Source organism: Perissodus microlepis, chromosome 20 (genome assembly GCF_051167445.1).
Source record: "Perissodus microlepis isolate ML-2025 ecotype Zambia chromosome 20, ASM5116744v1, whole genome shotgun sequence".
Lineage (NCBI taxonomy): Eukaryota > Metazoa > Chordata > Actinopteri > Cichliformes > Cichlidae > Perissodus > Perissodus microlepis.
This window is the reverse complement of record NC_140480.1, coordinates 19,801,063-19,814,417: the sequence shown is the minus strand read 5'-3', so window position 1 is coordinate 19,814,417 and position 13,355 is coordinate 19,801,063. Positions and strand designations below refer to the sequence as shown.

At 43.0% G+C, this 13,355-nt stretch overlaps 1 protein-coding gene across 1 annotated transcript in view; it reads right to left on the bottom strand.

Annotated features, from left to right (window-relative positions):
• The window catches only part of plch2a (phospholipase C, eta 2a), a 76,028-nt gene that overhangs the window by 41,207 nt on the left and 21,466 nt on the right, over window positions 1–13,355 (bottom strand). The window contains 1 exon segment of the mRNA XM_084917454.1: window positions 13,204–13,297. Coding sequence (XP_084773580.1) covers window positions 13,204–13,297 — 94 coding nt within the window.

Here is a 13,355-nt window from a genome sequence, read left to right as displayed (position 1 = left end):
ACCAAAATGGTCTCCTTTTGTAGTGCTACGTTAAAGGTAAAATTAGTGTTTGTGCTGCTACGGTTTCTGAGAAATAACAATTTTAATTCTTACAGCTTACGCTTACAGCCTACGCTGTTTAACACCAGTGTCTGTGGCAGTGAGTTTCAGCAGCTGTGAAGTTATGCACTTTTATAGAAGACTGTCCACTTTTTTTAGGCTTGCTGCATATTAAGTTTTATTATTATTATTTTTTTAGTAAACCAATTTAGTCAGTGGAAAGGTTGATATTTCTTTTGTTACCAGTGCAGAAACGTACACAAGGTAGGCTAAAGTTTTTATTTTTTTCTGTGGAAAACTGTGAGTTACATGTGAAGTGATTCGTGTATACCTAAATTATTATTTTTTCACATACCCAGTTTGTCTCTATGATTCTATTTTGAATTATATATGTTCATTATTATTATTGTAGCTGTCTCAGAAAAAATAAAGTGTTTGGTTTCATAGGTTGCCACCTACATGTAGAAAATTGAATATTCCACAGCACCGAGGCCAGGGATCTTCGACCTGCGGCTCTAAAGCCACATGTGGCTCTCTGGCCCCTCCACTAAGACCAAGTAAGTTATGTTTTATTATAAAGACAACAAGAAAGGGTTCTGTTAGCAGTTTGTTTTTTATGAAATATCTGCATTGACTATTCACAGAATGTACAAGGCGTTTAAAAGTGATTTAATGTTTCTTAGCTTCAAAACTATTTGCTGTAAATTTCAGGTTGGTTTCCCATCTTTCCTAATTTTCAATTTTTATGGAAAGGACTCACTTAGCTGGCTTCATTTTAACAAATACTTTTCCCGTTGTAAAGATTAGATGACTCGTTTTCTTCTAAAATCTAAAGATAAACCTTTTCATTTACATTTCCATAGCTTTCACTAGGGCTGTTCGATATAACGATATATATTGGATGACGATATAAAAACGTCTATCGTTTCATTTTACGCTATCCTTTGTTTCGTGGTGTCGCAAAATAAACCCTTTACGGCAATATTTTCTCATCGTTTTGATGGTCACTGTAGTGGCTATATTAATTTCTTAAAGTTCTCTCTTTCTCTTATATTTTATATAACCACACTACGGACGGACAAGCGCCTGTTTTTATGCGTTGTGGTTAGCAACAACGACGGTAAAACCATTGCGTGTCCGCTTGTTTATGTTCCACATAAACCTTTCACAATGAAGCTCAAGATCCTGTTGAGACTTTTCAAAATAAACTGAATCATGTGAAAGAGCAGATTATTTACGGATGAGAAGTAAAAAAAGAGCCGCCAGGTGCTAAAAAATAAACCTTAGACTCAAACGTTAGAACAGGCTTTTCCCCGCAGCACGCCGTGTAATAAATACTCACAAAGAAAACGGCGGCCGTTACAACTTATGTCTAAAAATGTATAGTTTCATGCATCGGTTAAAACACTCGACTCCAGCTACATGACGCGCAGCTGGAAACACTTCACGCAAGTCGAGCTGCCCGAGATTCACAGAATTTACAAAAATGTTACATTTTTGTGATTTATATTGTTATCGGAACGATAGAATTCTTATATCGGGATATGAGATTTGGGTCATATCGCACAGCCCTAGCTTTCACGATACAACAACTCATTTTCTAGATATTTATAAGCTCTTTCTTTCTTTAGGCTCTAGACATGTTTTGTAGCAGCAGGGAAAAAAGGGGCCCTTTGAACTGAAAAGGATGCTGACCCCTGACCTAAGCCATGAGGTCAACACAAAACAAATACAGAAAAAACTATTGAGAGAAAAATGTAACGGTTACTTTCAAGAGGCTACAGGTGAAGGTGAATGGGTGTGTAAAAGCAAATATACATCAGACTGACAAAGAAAAGAGCGTTAAAAGATTTTTACTTTTGAACTTTAACTTTATATGCAAAACTGAACTTACTGATAACACACACTAGCCATACTGAACACATGCAACTGTAATGAACCAAATAAAACAGAAAAATGCAGGCAACACTCATTATACTGTGTATAACAGTATAACTGTAACTGTCCCTGCACAGAGCTCATTTCCCGTGGTGCTGTCTTCTGTTTTGAATTCTGATGGACACAGAGATGGATTGGAGAGTGGCCTGAGGCAGGTAGACTCAGGTAGGCCAAGTCCTGCTTCCACAGCAGTGCCAAGATGAGCCATAGCAGACCCTTTGAGGACAGAGATGGCAGGAGAAACAAATGGCACTTCCCTTGTCATTCCTATGCTGAGGTAGCAGTGCTGTGAAGAGCAGCGTTTTGTAAAATAAACACTTAATATGTTCCTCACTGTCTTAGCAATTACAGCGGAGATATTGCACTGAGCATCGATTTGGATCGCACCAGACCTCAACTGGTCAGCTTCAAACACTGCACTAAGCAGCTCTGCCCTCCTCCCGTATGTTTGATGGGTCACACCATCTGTGGCAATGGCTTTCACCAGCTGCAAGACTGGGTTTTCACTGTCTTTCAGAACAGCATTTTGAAATGTGGAGCTGTCACAGAAGGCAAAACATAAGCACTAAAAAAATGCATCAAATGCACAGGTATTGAGCACAGAGATTGTTGATTCCTCTAATCTAATAGGCTGATGAAGGTTTCCATTTTTTAATGATCCCACCTTCACTCTTTTGGCCCGAAAAGATTCATCTGCATGGAGCCATTCGGTACATGGAGAGAGGTAGGAAGTCCTCTTCCTTTTTTTGGGTGGAACAGCTAGGCCCCTCCAGTTCTCAACTGCATCTTCATCAGCTGCAGGAATGTTTGTGTCAGCATCAGATCCCACAAACGGGTGAGCATCCATTTTTATTTTGTCTTCTGCACTGTGAGTTGTCATGGATCCAGAATTGGCATCTGTGACTTCCAGTGATCCCACTGTTGCCTCATCTTTGGTCTTTTCTTTTGCAGAACAAATCTGCATATTTCCCTCGATGAAGGAAAGATGACGAGCAATAAAGCGATCGACTCGAACAGGCAAGTTTTCATGTCTGAAAAGGCCATGTTTTATGTTTTTGAACTCAGCTTCAACAGTGGCTCACCTTGCTGTGATGCTGGTGCTTTGGAAGAGAGGGAGCATTATTCCTGTCCAGAGTGGCAAGTAACTTGCCAGTCTTATTATATGAGGAATAATCTCAGGGAGAAAGTGAATATTATCTCTATCCCCGTTTGCTGCTGCAAGTGACCTGCTCTCCTCACATATTTCTGTTACCCAGTGTCGTAGGTCAGTCTGGATCTCATCCACTGAATCCACTCTCTCACTTTCCTAGGTCTGTTCATCTGGAATGATGATGGAGTCTTGAGCAATTTGGGCTTTCGGGTATTTCTTGCACCTTTCTGAAGGAAGAGGGGCTCCAGAACTGTCATCACCTTCTGCCTCACTGAGGGCCACAACAGTGATAGCACATAGCTGTTTTACATGGTCCAAACATTGTGACTGAAGAAGTTTTGCTAATGACCTGACAAAGAAATCTTTAACATGATGTGTTTTCTTCTTCAGGCAGTCCCACTGGCATATCATCTTGGTGCAGCGCGCAACATCAACCCTGATAAAACAAGGGAGGAGTTTGGCAGACTGGGTTCCAAGAAGGACATGAAAGCATTCATTAAGGTAGGACTTCAGATCAGGATGAGGAGTGAAAGCCTTGACCAGAGCTCAAGAATTGCCAGAGAAAAATCACTCACAGCTTCCTTTGGTACAGGTACACCTGCATGAATCCATTCTGTCAACCAGTTTGCGATGGCATTAACATCATGTTTCTCTGATAGCATTTGCACCACTGGGACACCGGGGCAATTGTTTTCTGTCAGGATACCTTGATAAAGGAAGATATGGCCAGATTTGCCATTTGGTCTCAGCAGTTTTTTCACAACTAAACCGGTTGCATCAAAACACACAGTTGGGGAAGATTTTTTTGACAATGTCTTGTACACATGCATCTGAGTTTGACTCTAGTAGTTACAGAAAAACCTGTCCAGTCCAATATCTCGGATGCTACCACTGTGAGGAACACTATATTGTAATAATTGCAGAGATGCAATGGGGTCCTTATCTCCTAATTCCAAGTCTTTTCTCTCTTGTTTGGATTTTCGCAGAGTGGCCAAATTTGGAAGGTGGCTTGGCTCAGGATCTCCAACATCCATCAAATCTGCTGTCTTCGCTGACCTCCATACAGCTGGTTCCATTCTGCCCTCACACAGCTCTTTAGCGATCTGTTCACGCAGGTTTCCAGACATGAACCGCTTGGAGTGGCCAGTGTGCAGGGAGACATCTGTATTTCTCATGAAACCATTGGACTATTAATTGCTGTCTGTCTATCACATGACATTTCTAACTGGCCATGACACTCCTTACAGTCGCCTCTAATGTCCAGATAATTATTGGTGACAGTTGGATGTACCTTTGCTCTTCGGAACACAAGTGTACAAGTATTTTAGATTTTCTTCCATACAAGGTCATTGATGATATGAGTCCAAGTGCCAGGCTTCAAAATTGTGTATTCCCTTTTTTGAGAAGGAGAAAACTTGTCATTGTATTTAACCTTTTCAGGAATAAATTTAACCCAGTCCTCAAAAGGTACTTCAAGTTCAAAAGCTTGACAGTTTTCTTGTCCAGGAGAAATGCAACGTGAATCTAACTCTCCTTCAGGATTACTTTCCTGATCAGTGATTTCCAAAGCTGACCAGATGTTGTGTCTATTTAGCTTCACAAAAGTGTACAGGGCCTTTGCTGACATCTTGTTTTCTAGCTGCTGACTCAGCTCTTTCCAGACTGGGGCAGCTGGAGTGGCTATTTTGCCATTTTGGACTATGGCCTCTTTTGAATTGCAAAGAATTGGAAAAATGGAAACCTTGTCTACAGATGGCTTTCGAACCATCTAAATAAAAAAAACAAAAACACACTATGTTTAGGATGGAGCAAAAGATGACGACTTCTGACCTATATATTAAGCCAGGAGAAACCCCTCCCCCAAGTTCTCCACCAATCTACACTTTCATATTTTGTTGAATTCTGTTTTTAAGATGGAGCTATTTAATTTGTGAGTTTTATTGACTTGAGTCTGAGTGTTTAACCCATTAACATGTACTGTACAGCACTTAGGTCCAGTGTACCGGATGTTTTTAAAGTGCTTTAGAAACATAATTTTTTTTAAAAGTTTTCTTGGATTTGCAAATTTGTAATTGCTGTATTTTTGAAAATGTTTAACATTGAAAAAAATCACTTTGATCCAGCCATATCATGTATTAACTCAGTAACTAAAACCTTTAAATGTAAGCTTACCTTGTTCAGAAATCAGATTTAACACGCTGTTGTAAGAATCCTTCAGAAATAGTCATGCCAAATAATACTTTTTTCTGCCAAAAAATGTGTATTTGATGCAAAAGACTGCTAGCTTGTTCGTTTTTCGAAAAGTGTTCATGGGAGTATAAAATGTAGTTTTCAATAGGGTTTTTTTAATCCACTCTAAAGACAATAAATCCTCAAGCATTTGCATCAGTTTTAGGAATGAAAAGTGATTGAAGTAAAGAAATTGAAGTAAAAAAAAAACTACACTTTACAAATTTAGCTGATTAAATACATTAAGAAAAGTTTATTTTAACAGAAATTTATTGAACAAATGAACATACAAAGCGAAAAGTCATTTGAAAAAAACATTTTTCAGCAGTAATACCATAACAGCACATCTCAGAAACCGTGGCAGCACAAACGATAATTTTACCTGCACAAATCAGCACAAACGTAGCACTAAAAAAGTAGACCATTTTGGTCCTTTTTGAGGCAGTCTTGAGGGATGATGATCTTTGAGAGTGACCTATAAAATAAAGTTTAATATCTCAAGAAACTGTAGCAGCACAAACGCTAATTTTACTTGCACAAATCTGCACAAACGTAGCACTAAAAAAGTAGACCATTTTGGTCTGCTTTGGAGCAGTCTGGGGGGATGGTGACCTTTGAATGACCTATAAAATAAAGTTTAATATCTGAAAAACCATAGCAGCACAAACGCTAATTTTACCTGCACAAACGTAGCACTAACTGCTCCGCCTATTTGCCTTTACATTTCAAGTGGGTGGGGGGTCAGCTTCACTCTGCTCAGAAAGTGATTGCTGTCCGCGGGAGCGCGCGCAGCTGCGTAAAGCTGTAGCGCCCAGATTACTTACAGCTACTTCCGTGCAACTGATATAAGGTGCGGTAAACTAAACACAGCTTCAACCGTCTGTTTGTTGAAAAATAGTAACGCGACCGCACCGCATTTTCTTGTTAGTAATGGTAACGGCTAGACCTCTTCGTGGGGACGTAACAATGTGGGGGCTCGTCCAGGATATGAATGGAAGGTACAGCAATTATTAACTTTAATAAGTTTTGGTGTGTTGTTTGCCAGTCGTTTGATTAGTTGTATTGTATTTGCTATGCTCTCTCCAGTTAGCATAGGGGAGTGTGTAGCTGAGCGTAAGCTCCTCCTTCAGGCACTCATTTTTTATTTTGCCTTTTTTTGTTTTTGGAGTAATCCTGGGTGGGGATTTGTTCCCTGTCGGGGGTAGGCTTGTCGGTGCTTTGTGCACCTGATGCTTCGCCTTTAAAGCTGCCTCGAGCCTGGTACACTCCAGAAGCTAAGTAGGCTAAGATTTTAGTAGGTAGGTGTGGGGAGAGGGTGGTGGCATTTTTATTTATTGGTTAACTCTGTGGCCACACACATTTCCCACCTGGCTTTGATTTGTGTGTTGGAGGTGGTTCTCATTTGTTATTATTGTTAGCCTAGGGTAGCTGGCCTGTGTGTTATTGGCCGCGTTTTCTGTTTTTGTTCTTAATGGCTACCTTTGATATTGCCGTGTTTACGGCAAACTCTTCGCTTGTCCAGCTGGACGCCTGTAAGAAGAGGGATTTGCATGAGGTGGCATCGTATTATGACATTTGTGTCTCCACAGCTCTGCGTAAGGCTGAGCTAAAAGCTGCTCGTGTCTGGCTTGGTGGAGAAGGGGATAGTGGCCTTGCCGGGTGTCTGCCAGTCCACCTGAGCATGGTGTAGCATCTCAGCCTGTTCTGCAGGTGCCAGATCAACCTGTAGCTCCATCAGTGTCCACGCCTGTTGCTCAGGGGCTGCCTGAGGACAAGACAATGACACTGCCTCACGTCAAGCCACTCTCTATAGAGTCATCAGTAGGTTCAAAGCAGGATGCTAGACTCCGTGTACGCCTGGCTCATCTCCAGTTGGAAAGGGAGGATCGTGAGAGGGAGGTCCAGCTGAAGATGGAGTTGGAGCTTAAGCGTTTAGAGGCAGGGCTTGCCAGAGCCAGGGAGGTTGAATTGAAAAAGGTGGAGGCGGAGACAACTGTCAAGTTGCGACATTTGGTACTCCAGCAGGCTTCCCTTCCTGCGACTGCCTCCATTCGGCAGGCAGACGCACCGTTTGATGTGGGGAAAAACAGTAGTCTGGTTCCGGTGTTCCGCGACACTGAGGTTGACAGTTACTTCGAGTCATTTGAGCGAATAGCCACAGCCTTGCACTGGCCAAGGGATTCGTGGGCTATTTTGCTACAATGTAAGCTGGCAGGTAAGGCTCAGGAAGTTTGTTCCTCGTTGTCAGCTGAGGACAGCCTGGACTATGACAAGCTGAAAAGGGCTATCCTGCTGGCTTATGAGCTGGTCCCAGAAGCTTATAGGCAGCGTTTCCAGGGGTTGAAAAGTGGACAGGGTCAGTCCTATCTGGATTTTGTCAGGGAAAAAAGTGTCCTTTTCGATCGGTGGTGTGTGGCCTGCAAAGCTACTGACCTGGCTTCGATCCGTGAACTAATGCTCATAGAGGAATTTAAGAACTGCATTGCTGAGCGCATTGCAGTATATATTAATGAACATAAGGTTTCCTCGCCACAGCAGGCTGCGACGCTGGCTGATGAGTTCATGCTTGTCCATAAAACCAGTGTCAGTAGGTATGACCGACGCAATGCCCCAGTGAAGGCTAGCAAGGTGCCAGCTGTGCAGTACCCAAAGAGTGAGGTACTTGTGTCTCGTCCCAAGGCAGACCGAAAGTGTTTTTTCTGTTTTAAGTCTGGCCACTTGATCGGAGATTGTGAAGCTTTGAAACGGAAACAATCAGTCTCAACTTCACGTAAACCAAAAGGGGTGGGGCTGATTAAAACCATGCCTCCTGTCAGTAGGCCCCCCCTCCCTGAGACCCCAGATAAATGTTTTAAGCCTTTCATTTTTAAGGGGACAGTTTCGCTGTCTGGTAAGCCCGGGGACGAGCGTGAAGTGACAATTGTGCGTGATACTGGTGGCTCACAGTCCCTCATACTAGCTAGTGTGCTTGAATTTGATGAGAAGTCTGACTGTGATGCATCATCATAAGAGATGTTGGGATGAGTTTTGTGCCTGCTCCCCTTCATTGTATTTGGGTACAGAGTGAGCTGGCGGGTTTTTTTCAGTGGCTGTGCAGCCTTGTTTTCCAATTAATGGGGTGGATTTTATAATGGTAAATGACAGCGGGTGGGAAAGGTTATCCTACCCCTGAGGTGACCAACAATCCTGTTGTAGAGCCCTTTTTAGATGCCCTGAGCCAGGAGCACCCAGATGTGTTCCCTGTGAACGTTCTTACTTGTTCTCGTGCCCAGCAACAAGGTGGGGGGGTTGATTTGTCAGGATCAGTGATTGGCTCTATTCTAGAGAAGGATGTGATGCTCTGTACTGATGAAGGAGATAATGGAGCCTTAGAGTCGGCTCAAAGTGTGGTTGAGCCAGCTCCTGAGTCTGAAGCTCCTTTTCTGCTCACTTGGGAAGCACTTGTGGAGGCTCAGAAAGAGGACCCTTCATTAGTCAAGTGTTTTACCGCTACAGCTCAGGATGATGGTGGTGAGGGGAGCAAGAAGCAGACATTTTTCATTTGGGAAGGTTTATTGATGCGCAAATGGATCCCAAGGCCTGGAGAAGACTGGAGTACAGTGCGGCAGATAGTGGTTCTGACAAGTCTGCGGCAGCATGTGCTACAGTTAGCACATGATCATCCATGGTCAGGTCATTTGGGTGTCACCAAAACGTATGACCGTATACTGCAGCATTTCTTTTGGCTGGCAATGAAAGCAGTCTTATCCCTGCTGTCGGTGAACCATTTGAGCATGTCCTGGTAGACTGTGTTGGCCCCTTACCAAAGACGCGGGCAGGGAATCAGTTCTTGTTGGGCGATCGTGGCTCAAGAGTTGGCAGTTTGTCTTGTAATCGGAAGGTTGCCGGTTCGAGCCCCGGCTCTGACAGTCTTGGTCGTTGTGTCCTTGGGCAAGACACTTCACCCGTTGCTTACTGGTGTGTCCGGCAGCCTCGCCTCTGTCAGTGTGCCCCAGGGCGGCTGTGGCTACAATGTAGCTTGCCATCACCAGTGTGTGAATGGGTGGATGACTGAATGTGTAAAGTGCTTTGGGGTCCTTAGGGACTAGTAAAGCACTATACAAATACAGGCTATTTACCATTTAACCATAATGTGTGTGTCCACTCGATTCCCCGAAGCGGGAATCAAGTGGACACAAAAAGCTGTGATGAAGGTGCCACTTTTGTATTGTTCGCTATACGTGATGCAAAGCAGGAGTCTTTGGGGTTCAGCCCAGCTACCCTGGTGTTTGGCCATGATGTGCGGAGTCCACTAAAAGTGCTGAAGGAGAGTTTTCTCAGTGGTTGCGTGCCTAAAACTAATGTGGTGGAGTTTGTGAAAACATGCAAGGACAGGTGGCAATGGGCTGCTTTGTTAGCAAAAGAGGCTCTCTGTGTATCCCAGGCCAATATGAAGAGACGGTTTGATCAGAAGGCAGTGGGTAGACAATTTCAGCCTGTTGCTTGTGTTGCTGCGTGCTGCGCTGCCCTCATGGCTCATTTCTCAGGCCCCTGTGTAATAGTGAAGAAAGTGTCTGACACCAACTATATTCTCAACACCCCAGAACGCAGGACGAAGACTCGCCTATGCCATGTTAACATGCTGAAACCATACCGCACCACAGAAACCAGCATGACAGAACAGGCAGACACCGCTGGGATGGCTGTCCCTGGTTCAGTCCCTGCTTCCCTGCTAAGTGTAGAAGTCAAGGGCGATGATGATCTGGGTACCCTTTCCGAGGGACAGCAATGTGGGCAGTTGTCAAATTCATTTTTTTTAGCCAAGGACGAGACCCACCTGTCTCATCTTCCTCCGTCTCAGTGTAGGGATGTACTTGACTTGCTGCACTCCTATCCGTCTCTCTTTAGTGATGTACCCTCCCGCACCAATTTGTGAGCATGACATTGACATTGGCGACGCAGCCCCAATCAAGCAGCATGCATACCGCTGCCCCGTCGCCAAACATGAGGTGATGAAAAAGGAAGTTGAGTACCTAGTAGAAAACGGCTTGGCACAACCTAGTTGTAGCCCCTGGGAAGGAAGCTTTAGCTCTGCTTCTGGCTCTGCAGCATTTCACAGTGTATGTGGGCTCCAGCTCTTCGCCGGTGACCGTGTTCACAGATCACAATCCCCTCGTTTTTCTGACCCGGATGTGCAACCACACACCACTGACAATATAGTAGCTGATGCACTCTCATGCAGCTCACAATGAAGTGTTTTTGTTGTTTTGGTAGAGCTTGAATGTAAGGGGGGGGGGAATGTTACATCCTGTGAGGCTGTGGGAGTGTGTGGGTGGGGTGTTTGCCCGCTCTCTCCACCTCCTCCTCTCTTGCCACTCATACCCCCTCTGTCTCTCTCACGCTTCTCTCTCCTCAGGACACAGCTGTTTTTGATTAGCCTCGTTTGCCACCAGGGCCCAGTCAGCAATCACCTCTGAGCAGTGTTGGGCAAGTTACTTTGAAAAAGTAATTATAGTTACTAGTTACTTCTTCAAAAAAGTAACTGAGTTAGTAACTGAGTTACAAGATTCTAAAAGTAATTAATTACTTGAAAAGTAACTATTGCGTTACTTTAAAAAAAAAATGTTTAACCCTCTGGGGTCCAGGGTATAATTGGCCATTTTTAACTACTTTTGATTTTCCCTCTACATTTCACCTTAAAACTATCTACTTTGCCTTGTTTGGTATCATTCTTTTCAGCACAAGAAAAATTTTCTTAAGAAAATATCCAGGCCTTAAAACCGTCATGGTCCACACTCCAGCCCATCAGGTGGCGGTAAAGCGCCTTTAAACCTTTAAAGCCGGTCGGAGCGGGCACGCTCCGTTTTGCGTAACTATTTTTAAATTGCGGTAGCACTGCAACCACGTAAGCTAGCGCAATCATTTTTTTTTGCATATGAAACCGGAGGAGTTGTACTTACATCTTATGCCATCAGTTTGTCCTAGGTCACAGTTTCCTTCCACATACAGCTTTGCAAAAACTGCATAAAAAGCACTTGCAGCAACAAAAACGTAATATTCCAGAAACACGCTTTGCCGATCCGATCAGCTGTTCGTAACACTTCCTACGTCCATCAGCGCGAACCATCTCATGTGCGCCATGACCTGCCCGAAAGCGGAAGTGACGTCATTTTGCGGAAATGTAGTTTTTTACCATCAGGGCCTTTTGAGCCTATACTGGTGTTTTTAAAAGTTATGTTTGACTTTATGACTTTCTGTGTCGTTTCTGGGATGCTTAGGACTCATATTGCACTGCTGGAAATAGCATGTGCATCAAAAGAAACTGTTTTTTGCAAATTTGCATTATAATATTTATTTTCGTTTTTCCTGCAGTATATAAAATTTGGTGTATTTAAAAAAATAAAGCTATGAAGACACTCAAAAAAATTTCCTGTGGTTTACAGTTTTGAGGGATAAGCCTCTTAAATTTCTCTAACTAGAAATATATGTTAAAAAAAACAAAAATGATTTTCTATTTTTCTGTAGTTTATTGCACTTTTTTGCAATTTATGTAATTACTATGCACTTAATGCATATATATTATTAGATTTTGGGCTATAATGGTTGTATTGATGTATATCAACTTGAAATGCTCCCATAAATGGCACTACAACATGTAAAAATATAATATAAGCTCTGGCGGACTTGGGTCTATGGTAGGTCTTAAAGGGTTAAATTAGCGGCAGAAGAAGAAGCAGCAGCTAAACGCGGGATGTCAACAAACGTCTAGAAACTAACTCCTCACAGCGCTTCGTTACATTTATTACCCTGACAGTGCTCGCTACACTATATGAGTGACCTTCGTTGAAATATTGAATGCAGTACTGTAGGGTGTCTGATCCTTCAGCCTGGTCTGTGCCCCGCAAAAGCTCCAGAGACCGTCCACAGGAAGCACAAAAAGGAGTGAAGAGGCTGAAGCTAACGCCACAAAACAGGCAAAACATTTTCCATTTATCTATGTAATATCTATGTAGCAGCAGGTGTATCACTCCCGTTTTTTACCTGGAGACAGCATTCACCTCATTGTTCTGACACACAACACAAAACTATCCACAACACTACACACTAACTACACAAGACAACACATTAACTACACACTCCAAACATGCTAAACGTAACAAATCTCTCACATCTCCAAACTCGCTCTCTCTCTTTTTCTGCTCGCTCTCTCTCTCTCCCTCTCTCGCGGTCACTCCTAAATCTTTCCCCTCTTCCTAAACAACCAAATGTCATGTTACCATATCATTTTTGATTGGTCGACATGGTGCATTTTTCCACCAACACGAAAGGGCTGTTTTTTGGTTTGTTTTTTTAATTTTTAGGTCATAAGCAGAGAGTTCTTGCTAGCGCTGTCCTTAGACAGTAAACGTGACGAAACTATTGAGGAAAAACACGCATATATTGTTTATCATGACTCTGGTTTTACGTGGCCTATCAACACAATTTAAAAACTGGTATATATCACCTTGTTGCTTTGTCATCTTGAAATGGTCATGTGATTGGCTTACCACGACTACTTTATTGTTCCTCAGTCAAACAGCAGCACTCGTGCGATTTTTTTGCCCCCTTAGCTCCAGGTGTTGTGTCAAAAAGTGATCGTCTGCCAGAAAGTGATAACCGCCCGCGGGAGCGCGCGCAGCTACTTAAAGCTGTAGCGCCCAGATTACTTACATAGACAGCTACTTCCGTGCAACTGAGATAAGATTAACACATCAACCACAGCCTGGTTCTTCACTATAAGACTGCACTTCAAAAAGCAGTATAATGCAACAGGGAAGCCATTTACTAGAAGAAAACTAAGAGTATTCAAAAATTCAAGAGGAACTTACCATCAATTCCCAAAACGTCTTGCTTTTGGTTCTCAGAGCACGGCTCAAATTTGCTGATGATGTCCAGGCAGTGGTCTTTACTCACCTTGGCCATCTATAAAATGTAAAAAATTCATGTCACAAATACCTCTGTGATCCAATTGGTGCTACAC